Below are 20,572 nucleotides of genomic sequence, written 5' to 3' on the forward strand. Positions count from 1 at the left end.
GTATTCCCTAAAAAATAACCTCTCTTAAATGACACAAATAATCTAATATGCAGGAAACAAAATACATTTTTTTAGTTAATTTGAATAAAACAAATTTCCATTTACATTTTTTATTATTTAGAACAACATAATAATTAGCTCATAATTAAACCAACAAAACTGCAGACTCGCCAAATTTCAAATAAAAACAGATGTTGGCAACCCTGCCTCCAAACTGCACACGTTTTCATCTGTTTTTTCTGCGACTCCAGTCCAACTGCATGTGAGTAATGTACTCCGGCCATTTCATCACTTGACTCACGGTTGAACCAGCCAGATTTATTCCTGCGAACACCTGTGAAAATGCCCGAGGCTGAACAGCAGAACGATGCCAGTGCACCAGCCGGTGCTGGAGGTGATCCTCCCAAGACGGCCAAGCAGCTGGAGAAGGAGCGCCTGAAGGCGGAGAAGCTGGCCAAGCTCCAGGCGAAGCTGGACAAGAAGGCGGCGGCTGCTCCAGCGGCGGGTGACAAAAAGGAGAAGCCCGAGGTGGGTAAATACGCTTCCATAGCACCATTAATTGGGGCCTCGAAACGAGGTTATGTGGCCAAGTGAGAGGCACTAATTGCAGTCCATTGTTTGCTGGTGAAAGCTAATGCCTTGATCCATTACTACATTTCTCCACCCTTTGCAGAAGCGCACCAAGGAGGTGAAAGAGGCTGCCGTGTACTCGGCCCAAACGGCGCCTGGGGAAAAGAAGGATCTGAGTGGCCCCCTGCCGGATGCCTACAGTCCACGCTACGTGGAGGCCCAATGGTATAGCTGGTGGGAGAAGGATGGCTTCTTCACGCCCGAGTACGGAGTGAGTCCCGTCAAGTCAATGTCAAGGCCATGTAATAACAAACTAATCCATTGCGAACCTCCAGCGCGCATCCATTGATGCCCCCAATCCGAATGGCAAATTCGTAATGATCATTCCGCCGCCCAATGTGACGGGATCCCTGCATCTGGGCCACGCCCTCACCAATGCCATCGAGGACGCCATTACGCGCTACCACCGCATGAAGGGACGAACCACGCTGTGGGTGCCTGGCTGCGATCACGCCGGCATCGCCACCCAGGTGGTGGTGGAGAAGCTGCTGTGGCGCGACGAGAAACTCTCCCGGCACGACCTTGGCCGCGAGAAGTTCATCGAACGCATCTGGGACTGGCGCCGCGAGAAGGGCGGCCGCATCTACGATCAGCTGAGGAGCCTGGGCTCCTCCTACGACTGGACGCGGGTGGCCTTCACCATGGACCCTAAGCTCTGCCGCGCCGTCACCGAGGCCTTCGTCCGTTTGCACGAAGAGGGCAGCATCTATCGCAGCTCCCGGCTGGTCAACTGGTCGTGCTCACTGCGCTCGGCCATTTCGGACATCGAGGTGGATAAGGTAGAGATTGCCGGTCGCACATTCCTCGCCATTCCCGGCTACGAGGAAAAGGTGGAGTTCGGCGTGCTGATCAAGTTTGCCTACAAAGTGGACGGCAGCGACGAGGAGATCATTGTGGCCACCACTCGTATCGAGACGATGCTGGGCGACACGGCCGTGGCCGTGCATCCCCAGGACGAGCGGTACAAGCACTTGATTGGCAAGTTCGTCGTCCATCCGTTCTGCACGCGTCGCCTGCCCATTGTGAGCGATGAGTTTGTGGACATGGCCTTCGGCACGGGAGCTGTGAAGATCACCCCGGCCCACGACCCGAACGATTATGAGGTTGGCAAGCGCTGCAACCTGCCCTTCATCACCATCTTCAACGACGATGGCTTTATTATCGGCGACTACGGCGAGTTCACGGGCATGAAGCGATTCGACTGCCGCAAGAAGATCCTGGAAAAACTCAAGTCCCTGAATCTGTATCGTGAAACGATTAACAATCCCATGGTGGTGCCCATCTGCAGCCGCTCCAAGGACGTGGTGGAACCGTTGATCAAGCCCCAGTGGTATGTAAGCTGCTCGGACATGGCCGCCTCCGCCACCGAGGCCGTGCGCTCCGGCGCCCTGAAGATCATCCCGGAGCACCACACGAAGACGTGGTACCACTGGATGGACGGCATCCGCGACTGGTGCGTGTCGCGGCAGTTGTGGTGGGGCCACCGTATCCCGGCCTACCATGTCAGCTTCAGCGACCCCACCATCCAAGCTGGAACGGTGAGTGAATTGATTTTGGGTTCCACCTATCAGTGGGTAATGTGTAATGTGTAATGTTCGACTGTTCCCAGTCTGCACAAGGAAACGTGGTGGGTAACAAGTAGACTAGATTCGCATTAAAATTTCGATTAAGTTAAATCTTAACTCGGATCTCGCCTTCTTCCCCAGAGCGATGATGAGCAGTACTGGATTGTGGCACGCAGCGAGGCGGAGGCTCTCAACAAGGCAGCTGAACGATTCGGAGTGGACGCCAGCAAGATCGTCCTGCAGCAAGACGAGGATGTGCTCGACACGTGGTTCAGCTCGGGCATCTTTCCCTTCTCCGTGTTTGGCTGGCCCGAGAAGACCAAGGATCTGGAGACCTTCTATCCCACGTCGCTGCTAGAGACGGGTCACGACATTCTCTTCTTCTGGGTCGCACGCATGGTGTTCTTCGGCCAAAAGCTGCTGGGCAAGCTGCCCTTCAAGGAGGTCTACCTGCATCCGATGGTGAGGGATGCGCATGGCCGCAAAATGTCCAAGTCGCTGGGCAATGTCATCGACCCGATGGACGTGATCTGCGGCATCAGTTTGGAGGGGCTCAATGCCCAACTTGTGGGCTCCAATCTGGATCCACGCGAGATCGAAAAGGCCAAGGCGGGCCAAAAGCAGGACTATCCACAGGGTATTCCCGAGTGCGGTTCGGATGCGCTGCGCTTCGCCCTGTGCGCCTACATCACACAGGCGCGCGACATCAACCTGGACATTAATCGCGTCCAGGGATATCGCTTCTTCTGCAACAAACTGTGGAACGCCACCAAGTTCGCCCTGCTCTACTTCACCGGCACCGAGAAGTTCGACACGGAGGTCAGTGCTGCTGATGCAATTAACCAGATGGACGCATGGATCCTCTCGCGACTGGCGGCTGCCATCGAGGCATGCAACAACGGCTTCGAATCGTACGACTTTGCGGCCGCCACCAGCGCTTGCTACGCCTTCTGGCTCTACGACCTGTGCGACGTGTACTTGGAGTGCCTGAAGCCGATCTTCCAGAGCGGCAGCGAGGAACAGCAGGCCGCCGCCAGGCGCACCCTTTACGTCTGCCTCGACTTTGGTCTGCGCCTGCTCTCGCCGTTCATGCCGTTCATCACGGAGGAGCTCTACCAGCGGCTGCCGCGAGCCAATCCGGCACCCAGCATTTGTGTGGCCAGTTATCCCAGTAAGAAATCAAGAGTTCCCTCCCTTTTATCTACTTTTGCTTAAACCACATACATTACTTACTCTAGGCAACGTATCTTGGCGTAGTACTAAAATAGAGACGGACGTGGAGTTCGTTCAGAAGGCTGCGCGCATCATCCGCTCCGCTCGATCAGACTACAATCTGCCCAACAAGGTCAAGACCGAAGTGTATATCGTGTGCACGGATTCGGTGCCAAGTGAAATACTCAAGCGCTATGTCGGTGACCTGGCCACAATCGCCTACTGCTCCAAGGTGGAGTTCGACAGCCCGGCACCACCAGGATGCGCCATTCTGACGGTGACTGGCCAGTGCGAGGTGCATCTGCTGCTCAAGGGCCTCGTGGAGGCGGACAAGGAGATCGCCAAGCTGCAGAAGAAGAGCGATCTGCTGGTGCAGACGGTGGCCAAGCTGACGCAGGCCATCCAGGCAGCCGACTATGCCACCAAAGTGCCCGCCGAGGTGCAGGAGGCCAACGACACGAAGCTCTCCGAATCGCAGGCCGAGATCGAGCGCATTGCTGCCGCCATCGAGACACTCAAGCTGATGTGAACAGGGAACGTTGACCGCTGGTCGGGATCTGTGGTGATTGATATTTTACGCTATTAGCACGCTTGCCTCGCCAGCTGCTGGGCTTTACTTAAACATATTTATATGCTATGGCGCTTCACTGTCTAAAACAGTCTATGCATTTCAAACAGATTAGATGACTCAAAGGTGTTTTATTTATTTATAACGTCCCACACATGCTATTTTCCTCAATAGCGATCAATAAATAGAAGAAATAACATTTGCTAGACTAGGGATTTTCGTTGTTGATATCCCAATATCTGAAACTACCAGGTTAATCGGGTGGCATGATCCGTCTTGCGCTTGGACATCTTGATGTACCCCAGAAACTGCAACTCGGCTACGGCGCGTGTGAAGCGGGCTCTGGATGGGAGTGAAAGCAAGAATCAATGGATATTGCAGAAGGGAACCAAATGAGATACTCACTGGATCTGTGGATCGATCTGCTCTTGATTGCCATCCTCGTGGTCGCCGCCACTCACCACAGAGCGAAAGGCCTGCAGCCAGTCGAACAGGTTTATCATCCTGCCGCACTCCAGGTGCAGCTTGTAGACCACGGAGAGATCGGGCAGGCTGCCGACCAGTTGGGCCTGATCTTGCAGCTCGCAGCACTTGCACTGCATGTAGAAGTGCGGATTGTTGAGGGCCGTGTGCAGCGCCGCTCGCGGTGCTCCGATTATGTTCCGGCGCACGGTGGCAATGTCGATGAACACGAACAGCTCGTGGATGGGCGGTGCATTGGGCAGCGGGCGCAGATGGTCCTGGACGAGCAGCGACTCGATGAGCTGCAGTGTCTTCTGCAGGGCCCGAGCGAACTGAGTGGTGGGTGTGTTTTGCTGCTGCCGACTCTTGTCCTCCTTGCTGCGTTGCAGTAGCTGCTCCTTAAGTTCCTGGCGTGAGGCCACCGCAGTAAGATGCTCGACGGTCGGCGCACGTTCTTCGATAGGTGATTTTACTGCTGCCATGCTAGCGTTGACCACATCATCGACTGACTTGCGAATAGTTTCCAGCTGAGGCTGCAGCACTGCAGTGCAGGCCTCACCCAGTTCCAGCGAAGCTATCTCGTCGGCCAGGAACTGTTCGGTTCTGTCCAGGCAGCGGCTCACCTTGGCCACAAATTCGTCCTTGGACAGGAAGCTCAGCATCTGTACGCACTCTTTGTACTCGGGCGTCGTGACAAGCGCCTTGTTAAGGCAGTTCACATACAGCTCTCGGCGCAGCTTTCCCAGCGGACAACGAGGCAGATCGCCGACCAGCTCCGTGAGGAACTCCAGCGAGCTGCGGAATAGAAGGAAGTGGAGCAGGCAGTCGCGCAGCAGCTGCGGCAGCTTCTTCTTCAGGTAGTCGTCGTCGGTGAGCACGGCTATGATGCGCTTGCAGTCGTTGATCTGCTCGACATAGGGACGAAACGAGGGCAGCCTGCGGATGGTCTCCATGTCCTCGTGGGTCAACTGTTTGATCCGTCCCAGCGCTTTGCTGTAATCCGTGCACAGTGCAAACGCATTCCCAGCGAAGAAGTGTTCCATCAGGCAGTACTTGAAGCCCTGAATGAATCCATGGATGGAGAAGTCGTAGTACAGGAATATGTGCGTCAGGAACTTGAAGGTCTTGCCCGAAAGGTGGAAGGCGTACTTGGGCGACAGCAGAACTTTATCCAGCACCTAAGAGTTTAATACATATCGGTAAGTACAATAAAATAACAATGGCAATCTTTCTGGAAGAAAGTTAAGTAGTTTGGCAAAGTTTTAGGCGAGACAACACAGGCCAACAGATGTTTTTATAATATAATTATTATTAATAAGCTATAGTCTATCAGGTATGTTATTTGTGGTATTTTAACTTTAAAAAAATTTTAAGAATGGTCAACCAATTTTGGTACAAGGTTTGGAAAATAAATGTCTTATTAATCTTTTATATGGTCATCTATATAAAGATCATATCTATCTATGAGCATTTTCAAAATCATAGCAAAATTTAAAAATCTGAATTTGTGAAAAGCGTTTAAAAATCAAATAAAAATGTTTTCTTCCATGCACTTTTTTTTTTGACAGTTCTTACGATCATCTAATCTGTTTTGGATTTTTACATTTTATTGTTTAAAGGATTTATCACAAAAACAAAGGTTACATTATTAACCTTTTACTCATACCTTTTGACTAATAAATACTTATTTAAGTTAAGAATTTAGAGATCCTGGCTTTAAATGCTAAATATTTATTTTTAATTTTAAACTTCAATTGAACATTGTCTAAAATAACTGTTTTAAAATGTTTCAAATTCAAACAATTTAAGAGGAATGATGATATTTTCAATAAAAACCTATTAAAATTAAGTAGTTTTGAAGAACGAACAGAAGGACGTTACTAGATCGAATAACTGATAACCAAGAATCAGGAATGTAAAATTGGTACGGCCGGAAAAGGAAGCGCAGTATTTAAAATTAATTCTTGAAGGGATCTACAGTCTTACCTCGTTTAGGCCCGTGGGGGCGGCCTGTGTTTGGAAGACCCGCAGACGGATCTTGCTGCTGACGTGGTACGGCAGAGTGCCATGCACGGCCGTCATGGCAGTGGCCACGCCCAGAACCAGGACAAACGGCAGGGCGACGCAGTGGGCGCTCAGGATTAGGATGAGATCCTGCAGCACGCTGGCGGCGAAGCACTCGAAATCGGGCAGGATGACCACCAGCTGGGGTCGCTGCTTTCGTTCCGAGTGAAAGTTGTTGGCGTACCAGGACTTCAGTTGCTTCATGGTGCACTGTGAGCGACGCAGCCGCTTCCGATCCCTGTCGGCCACGTCCTCCTCCTCGTCGTCATCACCGGCGGCGTTCTCTTCATCCGCATCCTCGTTTTCAATGAGTCCAAAGACCAAGGATTCCACGGCGGCCTTCAGGGTGGCGCAATCGCGCGACTGCAGCACGCAGACCCTTGCAGCCCGCTGAGAGTGGAGCCGCTGGGTGAGTGCCGTGAACTGGCTGAGATGATCGGGCTGATTGATGCCCGTCAGCAGGGCGGCAGTGGGCAGGACCTCGTCCCGGGCCTCCCGCTGTCCCTGGCCCACCACGAAGTCCACCAGCTGGTCCAGGGTGCGGGCGTAGCTGCGCTGCTGCAGGTCGGCAATGTGTTGGTTCACCTGGTTCCAGGCTCTTCGGTATTCCACGTAGAAGGGCTGTTCGACCACCTCCTGGCCCAGCAGGCTACTGGATCCGGCAGCGGGACGCTTTCGCTTGCCGGCCGCCTTTTTGCCGGCTCGCGTAGCGCCATTTTTGTAGACAAAACAACCCTGAGAAATAACTATGGGTGAGAAAAAAGATGCCCGAAATAAATAAATCACCAGCTCACCTTGGACACGGAAATGGTGGGATCCATCGCGCCTCGTTGTCGCGTCGAGTCTGTGAGTCGTGGAGTCGCCGGGTTGCGTTTAATTACTTGTTTAGCTTAGCTCAGCTCTGTTGTGTGCCAATTTAAGTTTGTTCACCGGTAGAACGCGAAATGGAAATGGAAACAGCTGACAGCTGTGTGTTTGGCGCCAACAGCGCGGCAGTGTTGGTTAACGGCTTTAGCGGGTAGTGCTGGTATCTGCGAAGGCGGCATTTTCAAACATATACACTTTAACTTTGTTGATAAATTTATGATAATTATTTAATATACTCCATACTCCTTTTTGACTGTGTGTTTCCTTTGTTGCTGGTAAAGCTATAGCATTCTTGGCAATACTAAAAAACTTTCATAAGTAATCGTTAGCCCTTTCAAACCCCCCGTTGTCTACAGGCAACATATGTGTATTTTTATTTAGTCCGGGAATGAAAGGGTTAAAGTACATTCATTTAAATGAGCTTAAACTAAATAAAAGTTAGGGCACAAATATTTTTTCAGTCTGAACTTAGTTTTACAGAAGCAAGCAAATACTAAACAATACGAAAGAAAATACCGAAGACTTACATTCTCTGGTCCACATCCACGTATTCCAATATGGATTCGCCGTGGTTGTATCTCTTAACAGTACCAAATTATTCGAAAGTTCGCGGTTACAAAAGTCCGACCATTTTGGAGCCACTTGAAAGGAGAAAAGATACATAAGAAGGAAATCGAGGAACAGTATTAGGGCTCCCAGGAAATAGTCCTTCGTGCGCATCTCGGCAAACCTTCCTCCGTTTATAATCTGCGCGTGATACATGACAAACTGTGAAGAGATGTGTTGAATGGCATTCGATTACTTGATCTATTAACTGGTTTTGTACCAACCATTAAGATGCTGATGATAATAAAACCACGAGCGACGATAAACGAATATGGGACATTTGCCACTATGTAAAGCATCACGAAATATATAGCGCCTATAATGGCCACCACAGCGAGGACAAATAACAATACCACATCCAACGTCAGATCAAGCTTAAAGAATGTAAGCGATAAGAACTTATGTAATAATACCTTTGCAGAGGGTATTATAATTTCAGGTTGACATTTCCAACCCTATAAAGCATATATATTCTTGCTCAGCATCACTAGGAGAGTCGATCTAGTCTATATACTATAGTCGGGCGATCCGGCTTTTTCCGATTATACCAGCAATATGAGGTCAACTTTTGGAAAAGTTTAATGCAGACTGACTGAAATTATAATATCTTCTGCAAGGGTATAAAAATAGACTGTTTATGTAACACTAATCACAAAATTACAGTATTATGTTTTTGAGTCAAACTTTTTTTTGGATTCTCTTACCGGTACATAGGAGCCGCACACTATAAAGCAGGCCAAAACCAGGGTCCATATGATGAAGCTAAAAAGAAATTGATACTTATAGTGGCGAACAATCAATGGCGCCATCCCAAGCACTATGCATTCGAACTGAAAAAGAAAATCACTGTTTTAAAATAGGGCTATGGATTACTTTACCGACTTACAATTAGCACTGCAAAAATCCAATTTACAATCTTTTTAAAGCGCAATGACTCAAAGAAAATGAAAACTACGAGAAGTACCAGTCCTATACCAAAGAAAACACAGCTCACCCAATAGTAAAATGTAAAAAAATGGTTAATAATGTCTCTGAAAATTAAGAAAAATTTAACATTTTAAAGACGGAATCGTAATATGCGTACACAAAGTAGAAAATACACCATTGCACCAGGGCCACAACCAAAAAGATCAATGTCAGAAGGTAGGTGATCAGAGCAAATTTCCTCCTCTCTCTTTTGTAGTATTCTTTTATTCCCAACGTATCTTCCATTGTTGTTGTTAATCGTGTAATTGGTATTTGTGTGCCTTGTAAATAAGGGGAAAACCCCTTTCCAAATGGAAATCCTTGTATCTAATTTGAGTAGAAAATAGATTGACTTTCAAAAGAGTGCTCGATAAGATGCAAATTGAAAATAAATAAATACATTTTCTGTTACAGACTCTTGAGATGAAAACTTTTGGAAAGTCCTGTTAACGGTTGAACTATTTGTCATCTTTATTTTAAAAGTAGATAAATCTTTTTGGTCAGCTTATCGAAATATGTATCGAAAAGTATCTGCTCATAGCGTTCAAATGTGTTTCGGTAACGTCGTGATTTGCGCAAATAAACAAAATACATATATTTTACGAGAAAATCATGGATTCTAAAAATTTTAATATGATCGCAGGTTTGGGCTGTTCGGATGTTTATGCAAGTATTTAAGTTTTTTCCAGCAATGATCAATTTTATTGTAAAATGCCAAAAAATCTGGTTTTGTTTTTGTCCTGTCTATCTGTTTATAATAATCGCTATAAGCTATAAGTTATAAATTTAGTAAAGGCGGCGTACTATTTATGCTCGTTTTTAATGACGTCTAAACAAAAATTATTCGATTCAACAGTCATATGTTATCGGTTACTCGGATTGAATTACCGATAGCCCATCCCTAGGATACTTTGTCCATCTCTAAAAGTGTTTTTCAACTGGTGGCCCGTAGGTGTTGTGTTTATAATTTATTTAATAAATGGCGGACCAATTAAACATTGAGGTGAGTCAATGGACAAACTGCATAACGATCTTTAAATTTTCAAAATCTTCCTATTTAAGGGCCGTCCCCAAAGGGCAAAAGCATATGGGAAAGACAACGAGGAAACTACTGAGGACAATGTTTATGTCAGCAGCAAAGCCGCAGAAGAACTGGTGCTTCCAGAAGCTCTGGAAGAATTGCTGGCTCTGAAGGAACAGCGGATGGCCGGGATGAAGAGCACAGGTTGGACAAAGCCTGAGGAACTGGACAAATCCCTTGACTTGGACATCTATGATGATTTAAATGAGGTGGCGATCAAAGAGGGAACCAAACACGACGAAATGGATAAATCTTTGGATTTGGACATCTACGACGACTTGGACGACTTCCAGAAGGCGGAGGATCGCGTAGGTCATGCATATGGCATCCTTCCCACGTTGTTTGATCGAAGTTCTACTCTCTTGTAGAAAACCAAGGAGCTGCTGGCTTGGGAGGTCAAACACGCAAAAGCATTGATTGAAATCGAGTCACTAAAGGCTGAAAACAAAGCGCTCGGGAAGAAGATAAAGGCCATGGAGGTGAACCTGCAGAATCTGCTGGATACGGCCAAGTCGGAGGTGAAAAGAAAGGAGTCTCTGATTGCACAGCTGCGAAAGGAGTAAATACACCAATTTCAGACCGCAATTTCCAACTAACACTTCATTTTTTTTTCTACAGAAAAGACGACATTTGCTTCAGGCGAAAGCGAGGGCGTGAGGTCGAAGAGCCAGGCGAAAGATGCCCCGAAAGTAAGCGCTCCAAGGAGTCTCAGCCCAAAACAGTTGCCAAGAAGGATCTGGAAACCGATAGAAACCCCTTTAAGACGGCTTCCAAAGAAGGGACCAAGAAGTCTGGCACAAAAGAGGATGTCAAGAAGTTGGTCGTAAAAGATGATTTAAAGAAAACGAGCACAAGAGAAGATCCGAAGAAGTCACACAGACGAAGCAAATCTCCCAAGCTGGTACAATCCAAGACCAACGAACGGAGATCAAGCACGCACACTCGACGTGAAGAGGATCGCCAGAGATCCAGAGATCGGCGCCACAGCCGCAGCCGGAGTCCAAGACATAGCACCAGACGGGATCACCACAGGAGTCGTGATAGCAGTGCCCGGCATCACAGACGACGTAGCCGTTCCCAGTCGCCCAGGTCAGTGAGACAAAAGGACATTAGTGACCATTGTTAACAGCAGCATATGACTTTTGTTGCAGAATCCAGTTGGCAGTAGAAAAGCACCATACCATGACGACCCTATTCGGCGATGAAACGAATGACCAGCCGAGCGAGAGCCCGCCACTTGAGTTGGCCAAAATGGCCACTGAATTGCAACCTTCGAGGAAAGTGCTTACCAAGCAAATTGATCATGCTTCAGATCTTTATGTGATCTCCAGTAGGGAACAACCAAAAGATGTTACTGCTGGTCTCTTCGCTGAAGTCTGCACACTGCAACAAGAGTTAATTCCGGGTTTGGACATAATTTCTCAGCCAGAAACCGTAGATTTGGTCCACAACAAAGTCGAGCTGAACGAAGAAGAGACAAAGTCTCTCCAAAAAAAGATTAATGTTTTACCGACTCGTTCAAAAGGCTCCGCCCATGGTAAATTAAAGGAAACAAAGCTTCTGGGCTTAAATTTAGATGTGCCGAAAGATAATGGAGACAGTGAACTCCTTCCAGCAAATCATTCCAAACCTGAAGTTCACCAGCTGGACTTACTTAAAAGCGGAAAGCATTCAAACGAACCGCAAGTTGAAATGGACATCAAAATAAATAATTCGCATGAACCTGTTGAAGTTCAAACAGATATAATCGAGGATAAAATAGATAATGCAGTACAAACAAATACTGCCAGCGTACATACTGAAAAGTGTTCTCAGTTGAATGAGAAAGCTTCAGAAGATTGCGTTACACCTCCCGATGTCGGAATAAGGATCATCGAGGATATTAGACTGCCTAAGATAGCGGACATCGAAAATATTGCTGTTAAAGTCGACAAGCCTTGCACGGACCCAACAGTAATCCCGAACTCCGAGTCAAATGAGCAGAACCCAGGTGTGGATGATCACAACCTTCGTTTAGGCGAGTTGAAGGAACCTTCCAGCTCTACCGACGATACTCCCACAAAGTCCGCCACTGTCCTATACGCTAAGCCAGACTCAACGAAAGTAGACCATAATGATGAAAACGACGAGGTTATCCTGGAAGCTGCTATGAATATGCTGACGAGCGAGCAAGATTCGCCCAGGGTCGCCGATCCCACCTATCCAAATCTGAGTATCGAAGAAGACGCCATTGAGATGGCATTGGAGCAGTTGCATCAGCAGTCACCAGACGAAACCGTAGTGACCTCGACATCGAATAGAGCTTTGCAGACGCCCAAACAGAATCTTGTTTCGATGCTCACCCAGTCCCCCACTCAGGGCAGCCCGTTAAAGTCAAAGACGAAATTGAAGCTATCACCGAAGGGCACACCGGAAAAGCCATCCGTTGAGAAAACCCCGCTAAAAAAGAGAAAAATCAACATGGATAGTTCAACGGAGGCACCTCTTGTACCCACACTTAATTTGACGACGGCTGACGAGGACGTCAGCATGAACGAGACGATGGGATCTAGCTTGGGTGACGATACCTCAACAGTGATCAAGCGCTGTTCTCTGGGCAACACCGACTACCAGTACGAGGAAATAAAAGGCGAGATCATATTGCGAGTCAAGCGTCGCTGTCGACGGCGACGACCAGCACTCGCTGACAATACAGACAGATAATGTGCCCGACAAACCGACTTAAATAAATATATACATATTTTACATTTTAACTTGGAATTTATTTCGAAAACGTCAAATTTTGCTTTCAAATTAGTGCTACAATATCAGCGATTTTGGCTACCAATTTGTATGTCGCATTTAACAATGCCATTCAAAGCATGTACTTAGTCTGCTAATCGACTCGAGTTGAACTTCCAAGCATCTTGAACCATGAGTAGGCGACGAACCAGAAGAAGATCGCAACACCTGGGGGTTACAATAAATACAATACTTAATTTCAAGGAATAAGTAACATTAATATTTGTATAACTACAAGCAAATATTCTAATGACTTCATTTTTCAGTTAACAACTCTTACCGAAGCCAGCAAAGATAAGCAACAGGGTCACAGCCATAGCCCCAACTTCTACACAAACATAAATAAAAAACATGAGATCATAAGTTATGCGAACTATGCCGATTGTAAGATACGCAAGAACAAATTTTTTGATTTGCTGAAATAACGTTAAATATAGTGTTAGTTTATCGAACATAGGGAGCAGCTGCCACTTACCATCCAAACAGAAACTATCACAAGAACGCAGGCGACTAAATGGGCGAAGTGGATAACGAGGGTGACCATCCACACATAATAGGAGGGAGCGTCGTAATCGATTTCAAGCGTCCCCATATGATCATGTTCTTCAAGTTTAACAAAGTTTAACCAGCTTTGATAGTAGGCGAGGTCTGTGAGATACATTACAAACAATATTTTTTAATTAGTTGGTAGTAATACCTACATTTTGTTTCCAAAATAACTGCAGCCGACATAATCATATCTACAATGGCCACAATAAGAGCTCCCCATTTAAGTTCGCAGCAGCAGCATTTCCCAATAGTCCAGCCCATTCTTTATTATTGAATTTGTAATAATTTCTGTTCTAGCTTTACGAGTGAGTTATTGTCAATGATATCTAGATTTACGACTGTTCGATTTTTAAATTGGTTGTAAGGACTTTTAATCCAGTGGAGTAGAGCCTCCGAGCTTCTTGAACCACGAGTATATAACATACCAAAAGAAAGCCGCAAGACCTGTGGGACAAAACAAATACATACGTTATATACACTTTTACTATTTTGTGTTGGTGAAAAGTGAAATGAAACGTATTTTTTAAAAACAAAATTCACTTAGTGAGGACGCTTACATATTCCAACTAGTATAAGGCACATGGTTACAGGAAACTCAAATTCAATTTCAATGCAATAGTATATAAATACTATTATGTCGAAAATTATGCGAATTATCCCAGTTATTAGGTAAGGCAAAACCAAATTCTTGTTCGGCTGAAATAAAGTTTAAATGCATCTTTAAGCAGAGTTTAATTAAAACAAACAGCAGACACTACATACCTTAAAAACAGAAACAATAACTAAAATGCAGCATACTATGTGAGCCAAGTGGACAATCATGATGACAATCCAAATAATTTCCATACTGCCCCCCCAACGGCCCAAGGCTGTGGAATTCGTTGCTTCACATGTCCTTTAACCAGATTCAATAAAAGTACTTACAGTGGCAGTCGAAAGCAACTGAAGCCGCCATGATCGCATCCAGAATAGCGACAATAAAAGCTCCCCATTTCAGCTCGAGGCAGCAGCACTTCTTCATAGTAGGGCAGCCCATTTTGTTGACTGTGTTTCATGTGCGTTATATGACAATGTCTGACAAACGTACTAGAATGAACTGACAGACAATTTCACGGACTACGTTGTTTAAAATTTCAACGGATAAATTTTATTCTTCGATCGGGTTATACCACGAAACGACGGTTAGCCAAAAGTAAGTGGCTGGAACTGTTAGAAAAAGTGAAAAAAGTATTGAATGAGGCAGACCTCTATTTCTAGATAGAGCCCCGCATGATTGGAATCATATTGCAGTTTCCTTTGATTTCACAAGCCATTCGATCTATCTATGCTGATCAAGAATATATATACATACTTTCGTACTTTGAGCTCCATTGAACGGCCAACACAAAATATTATTTATCTTAATATAAGCAGCAACTAAAAGAAAATTAATGGAAAGGACTAGTCGTAACTGAATATTCTGGGCTCTATCCGCAAGGGAATTCGATTTAAAAAAATTTAATTTTTTTTTAACTGATCTGTTTTTTGAGCCATTGGAGACATGAGCCATGGGAGTCATAAGGCATACGAGTCATGAGCTTTTACGTTTTAGATCAGTTAAAGTAGATCATTTTAATTGTACAAGAGCTGAGCCATTCAAACCTTAAATATTTTCGACATGATTTACTCGAAACCTATTTTTTAAAACGTGAGCCAAAGGTCCCCATGACTCTATTCATGCAGATCTCTAATTTTTACCCACTCAAATGCAAGGTGTTTATACTTACACAGACTTAGACCGATCAACCAAAAACTGGTGGTATCATCAAACGACTTGGTAACTATCCAAATCAAAATCAGAAGCAAGACAACGAATCGCATTAGGGCAGTGGCTAAATAGGGAGCAGCCAGCATTTTATCCTCCTAAAATAGTAAAGGGTTTCAGGGAAAAAGAACAGTCAGTTTTGGTCCCTGCAATGACTTACTGAAAGTACGGAAGTAATAACAAGAATACAGGCGCCAATGTGGAGGATGAGGACCACCAGACAAAAGATGTACATTGAATAGCCGAACCTGTTGTAGTAGAAGTCGGGACCAGTATAAAATGCCACATAGGATTGTGACGTTGCTTCTGTAAGAACCGAAATATCAGCTTCCACTTTGCGCCTCATCCCTTTGATGACAAAAAAAAAAAAACCAATTAGTCGACGGTCCTTACAGATCTGCTCTTTCAACGAGCATACTTACATGGTAAATAGCATCCGCAAAGAATGCTTAAGATTATGTCCACGAAGCCAGTTACTAACAAGCCCGACTTTAAATCCATGATAGCAAGAAATTTTTCGACAGGAGCCATTTTAAGGAATTGCAATTTTTACTAAGATGTTTTATAGTTGGTGCGTAACAAGATTATCGATTGGGTAACTTATATTAAGTTGTATGGAAATTTAGAAAATATGTGATGTCAAGTTATTCAAAGACCACTAGGAAATAATAGCTATCTAACTGTGGAACTGCAAAAATTTACCAGAATGGGAGCTATAAACAATTCCAAGATACTCTACAAAACGAACTTTAAGCCTAAGTCTGAAGTCATTTAATTCAATGTTATTATTATTATGCTCTTAAAATGTATAGAAGTTTTGACCTCAATTTTCATGTCGTGGAATCAGAAATCATTTCCATCCCTTTTAATTTGGGAATTAGGGAAATTTCTGGAAAAATTGAACATATTCTTGTACTTACTAAATGGATGATGAAACCATGCTGTAGGAAAAGGTCTGCTTTAAATGGGATGTTCGGTGCTGCAAAAGGAAAGTAGTATTCATATAATTTCCATTTTTTAATTTTTTATTCTTTTATTACAATATACTTCCTATCTAACATAACTATATTTTTACAAACGCTATTTTTATACCCGATTATTTTAGAATTTTAAACAGGGTTGGTTAATGTAATACATTAAATGTATATTGCAATCAAAATAAATTAACACATGAATTGAAGTTTTTCTGACCTCAAAAAGTATTATATGTATTATTTGTGACCCATTAAGAGCCTAGTCAATTTGTTCATGTCCGTCATTGCGTCAGTTTAAACGTGAAACTCCTTTCAGTCTGATTAATTGTTGTTTTAAACCTTTCAAGATTTTTATAAAATCAATTACCATGTAAGATTGATTTTGATCATAAATTTCCCTTGCACGCCAAGGGAACATAAGGCAAGGGAACATAATTTAAAGCAGGAAAATGAGTTATGAGTGGGCCCTCAACTACATTGTTATTTTATTTTTCATATAGCACACTTTGCTATAGAGCAAGCACGCAAGAATTGTATATCTTTCTGGATATTGACAGATATTTGAAATACTCGCACGGTAGCTTATTCCCGCTTCGACTTTGAGCCCGCCTCCTCGCCGAGTAGGATGCGTCGCACTGCGGGCAGCTTGAAGACCGGAATGGAGAGCACCGCGCCGGCACAGGCACCTATCCAGTAGACGATGATGTGCTCCATGTGGCTGTGACCGCGACAGCCCCACTTAAGGGCCGTGGCCAGAACCGGATTGAAGTAGCCGCCGGAGAAGTTGAAGGCTGCAAGCAGGAGATAGTTAAAGGCGTAAACTACTTGGGAGACCAGCATTGGACGGGCGGATCGGATTGGACAAGCGCTACGCCACTCACCTGCCACCACCAAGCTGGTGCCGATGAAGGAGTCGATGTAGCTGCCGAATCGCGGCTCCTTTTCGCTGATCGTCTTCGAGGCCAGTCGGCAAAGGAGCGTGGCCACGCCCTCGATGACCGCGCCCAAATACGGACTAACCTGGAGGTCGGCATTGCAGGCCTCGAAGGCGCGGCCACGGTGCGTCTCGGCCAGCTCCAGCCACCAGAAGAGCTGCACCGCCCGGTAGACGCAGCATCCGCCCATCAGCTCCGCCCAACTGCGCAGCGCCATCTCCTTGAAGCTGGTGCGACCCTCCAGCACGTCCTCCATGTGGGTGTACGGGCAGGCGGAGGCGTCGCCCCACACCCGGCCCCACCAGATGGTCAGCAGGAACAGGCAGATGGCGTACATGGAAACCCCAAAGTTGTCGGCCACTGAAAGGGAGATTTCAAAGGACATTTGATTTTATCCTGGAGGCTACTTAAATCTAGATTTAGAACCATCGGAGATAATTTGACAAGTAAAAGTGGACAGTAAAATGGTAGACTAATTCCAAGGTAATGCATGACCCAAAGAAGCCAGATAGACTAAACGTCAATTTTAAGGTAATGGGTTACCTCAACAAATCAAAATATAGACTTCGTGCCTATTTTTAGACCATTTTTACCTATTTATAAGTCTATTCATAAACTTTTTAACAACTAAAAAACGCTTTATTTAAACGACAGTTTTGCATGAAAAAGTTAGTGACTATTATAAGAATGTATAAAGTTTATATATCCTCCAAAAACTACTTAATAGATCGTTTTGAAAGCTTAACATTTTTAGCTGTTGTAAAAATATGTTGAGGCACGATTGAACTTATTTCCTGTGTTGTAACCTCTCTTAAATTCAAGATTTCCTTTCCTTGGGAAAAACAAAATAAATAAAAATTGATTTTTGAAAACTCTTGAAAAAAGTAATCAACAAAGTTGAATATTTAAAAAACTTAAAAAAAAACGAAAACCTATTTTAAAGTGCCGATATTCTAAAGTTCTCTTTATTAGAGAATGCAAGTGTGCGATAAAGATAAAATCAAAGTGGTGCTAAAAAATAATATAAGCCTAATAATGAAATGAAAAACCCAAACTACTACTCACCTATGATCAGCTCGAAGCAGCAGGCGCACAGCTCGGCGGCGGCGATGGCCTCGTTGATCAGGATGGGAACAATGCCCTCACGAGTCACCATTCGCCGACTCATTACCCGGGCGATTTGGGCCAGGGCACAGCAGCCCACCATGAACAGGCCACTAATGCCCAGCGCTGTCGTCGACATGTCCTGCGGTTTGGGTGTAAACGGAAATGATCAGTCGTAAATTATAAATACCTTATTTTATTCCTCATCTGCCTGTTCCCTGAAGTCCCAAATATATCAAACTAAAGTGTACGCTTAGTTAACAAGCATACAGGAAGGATGATACCTTAACAGATTTCGGAATCTATTATAATATTGAGAAACTAATTAAAAAAAGTGCAATTTTTATCAACAGAAGTCAGTATCCAAATTATAGATGAACTAGAAAAATTTGTAAGTCATTATCCTTTTGTAACATATTCATAAAATGGGATTGAGAAAACAATTCGGCAAGTTTAATTTTATTAAACATTTTTTTTTGTACATTAGTGTCTTGTTTGCAAGTTCGAGGTCGCCAAAATGATGTGCAAAAATAAAAACCACATAAAGAAATTCTTTTGGTTTACCCAAACTCAAAATAGTTTAAACAGCTTACTTAAACTCTCTGTTTAATAGTTTTTTTTAGAAAAATGAGAAAATAACATAAAAATTTTACTTTGTATAAAAATTGATTGAAAAAGATTTTAACAACATTTGATAGCAGAATATGTTGTGTTTGTAGGGTTTTTTTAGTTAAAATTGCGGATAACACGAATAAAAGGTAAATTGTTGGACCCTTTTTTCAAGGCCTCCTAATCTCGTGAACCTTGAAAAATTTGCAATTCAAAAAACAATGTAAACTAGTGTACGTTGATGCGAAAAACTATTTCTGAATTCAAAGCACAAGCGAAAGCACTAAAAATAAATGTTTGGGACGAGGCTTGACCGCGCAATAAATCCAAATAAATACGGCAGTATGAAAACAAATTGTGTTTTTTGCACGGAAGCACATAATCCATAAAATGTTGTGATATTCGCATGCACATACTTCGCAGTTATAAAAGACGAGCTGGATTAGAAAATCAGCGGAGGACCGCGTAACGAGGCTGCGAGAACTGTCCGTCGACTAAAGACCTGGTATAAGTGATTTATTTATTAATGATCACTCTCCGCTCGCTGGGAAATCATCTGGCTCTTCTATATTTATACGCTGGGTCCTGACGTAACAGCTCATACGGCAAAAAGAGCGCCAATTTTCAAATTAACCGCACTTTCAGCCTGGCTGAATGGGCAGCACTGGCGACGGCAGTGCTATCGATTGTCATCTGTTATATCGATAATCAGCTGATTTCTTTAAATATTGTCAAGTCGTACCAGCTGATAAATCTCAAGCTAGTAAATTAAATTTAGAAAAAAAAGTTTTTAATATGTAACAGGTCTTTTACATTTAAACTAAATCCCAATTAAAATGTAACAAAACTTGGATTCTGTTTTAAAAGAGATAAAAAAAAACCATTTAGAGGTTGCCCAGTGTAAGCGGCACTAAATAATTGCAAAACCACAAGATTAATGAAAGTGAGTATGGTTTGCATTGGATAATCTAGTGTTATTCGATTTATTAAGTTGGGGCTTAATTGTTTCCAGTGCTGGAGCTGCTGAGCAGGATTCGCCCGACAAGGCTGCCATGGAGGAGCTGCATGTCCCTGGCTATTCAACCGGTACAGAGACGCCCCCTCGCAACACAATCAACCGGCAAAAGTACGGCAAATGACCTCGCCGGATTCACCGAGTGGCGGACAGTCTATAGCCTGCCTTCCATACGGATTGTGGCCGCATTCAGTAAACTGAAGGTCTACCAGGCGGTGATCACGGCAGCCGGAACGCCGATAGCCTTCGCTTTGGGAAACGCCGGACAGCTGAGCACAGATGCCCTGGCCATTTACGCCGCCGTGGGAATCAGTGGTCTGGTCACCCTCACACTCGCCAGCTTTGCCGCCAAGAACCTCGTGGGCTTCATCTACGTCAACGAGCAGCAGGATCTGCTGAAGCTGGCCTACGTGGACTTCTGGGGACGACGACAGGAGACGCTGGTGGACACCGACGATCTGCTCCCCAGCTGGGAACTGGGCGGCAGCCCGTCCCGCCTGAGGTTCGTTTCGCCCATCTGCCTTCGCAGCGATCCTAAACAGCGGTACAAGCTGCTGAGTCGCTTTGGCCATGTCAGCGATCCCCACGTCTTTGAGGGCCTCTTTGGAACTGATTGAAGTTAGTTTTACATAGTTGTTGTACCCGGAGTAATCCACTTGTTTATATCTGAATTACAAAATTATGTTATCATGCATCATGTATTTAAAGCTTCTTTTTCCTTGTGGATGAGCAATATTTATGCTCTTTATTATGAGGATTTACAATGCTCTGCAACATTGC

The 20,572-nt window shown here is 44.7% G+C and overlaps 8 protein-coding genes across 11 annotated transcripts; 3 read left to right on the plus strand and 5 right to left on the minus strand.

Annotated features, from left to right (window-relative positions):
* Positions 1–196: 196 nt before the first annotated feature.
* LOC108149090 (valine--tRNA ligase) lies at positions 197–4,174 on the plus strand. 2 transcript variants are annotated; one of them, XM_017276485.2, is made up of 6 exons: positions 197–262; positions 313–528; positions 674–841; positions 906–2,168; positions 2,337–3,366; positions 3,434–4,174. In XM_017276485.2, exons 2-6 carry the CDS (start codon positions 343–345, stop codon positions 3,934–3,936), a joined length of 3,150 nt encoding a protein of 1,049 aa, XP_017131974.1. In that variant the 5' UTR covers positions 197–262; positions 313–342; the 3' UTR covers positions 3,937–4,174. The 2 variants fall into 2 exon arrangements, with proteins under 2 accessions (XP_017131974.1, XP_017131975.1); XM_017276486.1 differs by having other exon boundaries at positions 204–262; positions 317–528.
* Positions 4,092–7,475, minus strand: LOC108149091 (origin recognition complex subunit 3). The gene is made up of 4 exons (XM_017276487.2): positions 7,296–7,475; positions 6,424–7,236; positions 4,381–5,615; positions 4,092–4,317 (listed from the first exon to the last, which is right to left on the minus strand). Exons 1-4 carry the CDS (start codon positions 7,320–7,322, stop codon positions 4,221–4,223), a joined length of 2,172 nt encoding a protein of 723 aa, XP_017131976.1. The 5' UTR covers positions 7,323–7,475; the 3' UTR covers positions 4,092–4,220.
* LOC108149092 lies at positions 7,416–9,280 on the minus strand. The gene is made up of 6 exons (XM_017276488.2): positions 9,059–9,280; positions 8,861–9,005; positions 8,679–8,804; positions 8,199–8,348; positions 7,896–8,136; positions 7,416–7,532 (listed from the first exon to the last, which is right to left on the minus strand). The coding sequence occupies exons 1-6, from the start codon at positions 9,184–9,186 to the stop codon at positions 7,513–7,515; spliced, it is 810 nt and encodes a 269-aa protein (XP_017131977.1). The 5' UTR covers positions 9,187–9,280; the 3' UTR covers positions 7,416–7,512.
* A 571-nt stretch (positions 9,281–9,851) lies between these two features.
* LOC108149107 lies at positions 9,852–12,759 on the plus strand. The gene is made up of 5 exons (XM_017276506.2): positions 9,852–9,943; positions 10,003–10,329; positions 10,390–10,580; positions 10,640–11,110; positions 11,173–12,759. The coding sequence occupies exons 1-5, from the start codon at positions 9,920–9,922 to the stop codon at positions 12,722–12,724; spliced, it is 2,565 nt and encodes an 854-aa protein (XP_017131995.1). The 5' UTR covers positions 9,852–9,919; the 3' UTR covers positions 12,725–12,759.
* Positions 12,760–12,761: 2 nt separating this feature from the next.
* Positions 12,762–13,618, minus strand: LOC108149112. Its single transcript, XM_017276511.2, has 4 exons — positions 13,504–13,618; positions 13,278–13,450; positions 13,083–13,218; positions 12,762–12,970 (listed from the first exon to the last, which is right to left on the minus strand). Exons 1-4 carry the CDS (start codon positions 13,610–13,612, stop codon positions 12,897–12,899), a joined length of 492 nt encoding a protein of 163 aa, XP_017132000.1. The 5' UTR covers positions 13,613–13,618; the 3' UTR covers positions 12,762–12,896.
* LOC108149113 lies at positions 13,592–15,823 on the minus strand. The gene is made up of 7 exons (XM_017276512.2): positions 15,578–15,823; positions 15,316–15,503; positions 15,118–15,253; positions 14,276–14,557; positions 14,114–14,220; positions 13,909–14,047; positions 13,592–13,795 (listed from the first exon to the last, which is right to left on the minus strand). The coding sequence occupies exons 1-4, from the start codon at positions 15,684–15,686 to the stop codon at positions 14,499–14,501; spliced, it is 492 nt and encodes a 163-aa protein (XP_017132001.1). The 5' UTR covers positions 15,687–15,823; the 3' UTR covers positions 13,592–13,795; positions 13,909–14,047; positions 14,114–14,220; positions 14,276–14,498.
* Positions 15,824–16,162: 339 nt separating this feature from the next.
* LOC108149109 (aquaporin-11) lies at positions 16,163–19,296 on the minus strand. 3 transcript variants are annotated; one of them, XM_017276509.2, is made up of 4 exons: positions 19,194–19,296; positions 18,130–18,310; positions 17,011–17,424; positions 16,163–16,920 (listed from the first exon to the last, which is right to left on the minus strand). In XM_017276509.2, exons 2-4 carry the CDS (start codon positions 18,305–18,307, stop codon positions 16,712–16,714), a joined length of 801 nt encoding a protein of 266 aa, XP_017131998.1. In that variant the 5' UTR covers positions 18,308–18,310; positions 19,194–19,296; the 3' UTR covers positions 16,163–16,711. The 3 variants fall into 3 exon arrangements, with proteins under 3 accessions (XP_017131998.1, XP_041565774.1, XP_041565773.1); XM_041709840.1 differs by lacking the exon at positions 19,194–19,296 and adding an exon at positions 18,762–18,886; XM_041709839.1 differs by lacking the exon at positions 19,194–19,296 and adding an exon at positions 18,733–18,751.
* Positions 19,297–19,494: 198 nt separating this feature from the next.
* On the plus strand, positions 19,495–20,493 carry LOC108149110 (transmembrane protein 186). Its single transcript, XM_017276510.2, has 2 exons — positions 19,495–19,720; positions 19,790–20,493. Coding segments are annotated over exons 1-2 (621 nt in total). The 5' UTR covers positions 19,495–19,719; the 3' UTR covers positions 20,410–20,493.
* Positions 20,494–20,572: the final 79 nt, after the last annotated feature.

The sequence above is a fragment of the Drosophila elegans genome, unplaced genomic scaffold (assembly GCF_018152505.1).
Source record: "Drosophila elegans isolate 14027-0461.03 unplaced genomic scaffold, ASM1815250v1 contig_520, whole genome shotgun sequence".
NCBI classification, from domain to species: domain Eukaryota; kingdom Metazoa; phylum Arthropoda; class Insecta; order Diptera; family Drosophilidae; genus Drosophila; species Drosophila elegans.

What these genes read in the sequence shown, in the direction of transcription:
- LOC108149090 (XM_017276485.2), top strand. Translation starts at nt 343, where the DNA reads ATGCCCGAGGCTGAACAGCAGAACGATGCCAGTGCACCAGCCGGTGCT. An exon ending in ACAAAAAGGAGAAGCCCGAG is followed by an intron (nt 529 to 673) that starts GTGGGTAAATAC and finishes CACCCTTTGCAG; the next exon opens with AAGCGCACCAAGGAGGTGAA. An exon ending in TTGTGTGGCCAGTTATCCCA is followed by an intron (nt 3,367 to 3,433) that starts GTAAGAAATCAA and finishes TACTTACTCTAG; the next exon opens with GCAACGTATCTTGGCGTAGT.
- LOC108149091 (XM_017276487.2), bottom strand. Translation starts at nt 7,322, where the DNA reads ATGGATCCCACCATTTCCGTGTCCAAG. An exon ending in CCCCCACGGGCCTAAACGAG is followed by an intron (nt 5,616 to 6,423) that starts GTAAGACTGTAG and finishes TTAAACTCTTAG; the next exon opens with GTGCTGGATAAAGTTCTGCT. An exon ending in CAGATCGATCCACAGATCCA is followed by an intron (nt 4,318 to 4,380) that starts GTGAGTATCTCA and finishes ACTCCCATCCAG; the next exon opens with AGCCCGCTTCACACGCGCCG.
- LOC108149092 (XM_017276488.2), bottom strand. Translation starts at nt 9,186, where the DNA reads ATGGAAGATACGTTGGGAATAAAAGAATACTACAAAAGAGAGAGGAGG. An exon ending in TGTGCGGCTCCTATGTACCG is followed by an intron (nt 8,349 to 8,678) that starts GTAAGAGAATCC and finishes ACATTCTTTAAG; the next exon opens with CTTGATCTGACGTTGGATGT. An exon ending in TTATCATCAGCATCTTAATG is followed by an intron (nt 8,137 to 8,198) that starts GTTGGTACAAAA and finishes ATCTCTTCACAG; the next exon opens with TTTGTCATGTATCACGCGCA.
- LOC108149107 (XM_017276506.2), top strand. Translation starts at nt 9,920, where the DNA reads ATGGCGGACCAATTAAACATTGAG. An exon ending in ATTGCACAGCTGCGAAAGGA is followed by an intron (nt 10,581 to 10,639) that starts GTAAATACACCA and finishes TTTTTTCTACAG; the next exon opens with AAAAGACGACATTTGCTTCA. An exon ending in AGCCGTTCCCAGTCGCCCAG is followed by an intron (nt 11,111 to 11,172) that starts GTCAGTGAGACA and finishes CTTTTGTTGCAG; the next exon opens with AATCCAGTTGGCAGTAGAAA.
- LOC108149112 (XM_017276511.2), bottom strand. Translation starts at nt 13,612, where the DNA reads ATGGGCTGGACTATTGGGAAATGCTGCTGCTGCGAACTTAAATGGGGA. An exon ending in AGTTATTTTGGAAACAAAAT is followed by an intron (nt 13,451 to 13,503) that starts GTAGGTATTACT and finishes TGTATCTCACAG; the next exon opens with ACCTCGCCTACTATCAAAGC. An exon ending in GCTTATCTTTGCTGGCTTCG is followed by an intron (nt 12,971 to 13,082) that starts GTAAGAGTTGTT and finishes TGTAACCCCCAG; the next exon opens with GTGTTGCGATCTTCTTCTGG.
- LOC108149113 (XM_017276512.2), bottom strand. Translation starts at nt 15,686, where the DNA reads ATGGCTCCTGTCGAAAAATTTCTTGCTATCATGGATTTAAAGTCGGGC. An exon ending in TTATTACTTCCGTACTTTCA is followed by an intron (nt 15,254 to 15,315) that starts GTAAGTCATTGC and finishes TTACTATTTTAG; the next exon opens with GAGGATAAAATGCTGGCTGC. An exon ending in GTTGATCGGTCTAAGTCTGT is followed by an intron (nt 14,558 to 15,117) that starts GTAAGTATAAAC and finishes TTTTTCTAACAG; the next exon opens with TTCCAGCCACTTACTTTTGG.
- LOC108149109 (XM_017276509.2), bottom strand. Translation starts at nt 18,307, where the DNA reads ATGTCGACGACAGCGCTGGGCATTAGTGGCCTGTTCATGGTGGGCTGC. An exon ending in CTGCTTCGAGCTGATCATAG is followed by an intron (nt 17,425 to 18,129) that starts GTGAGTAGTAGT and finishes TCTCCCTTTCAG; the next exon opens with TGGCCGACAACTTTGGGGTT. An exon ending in CACCAGCTTGGTGGTGGCAG is followed by an intron (nt 16,921 to 17,010) that starts GTGAGTGGCGTA and finishes TCCTGCTTGCAG; the next exon opens with CCTTCAACTTCTCCGGCGGC.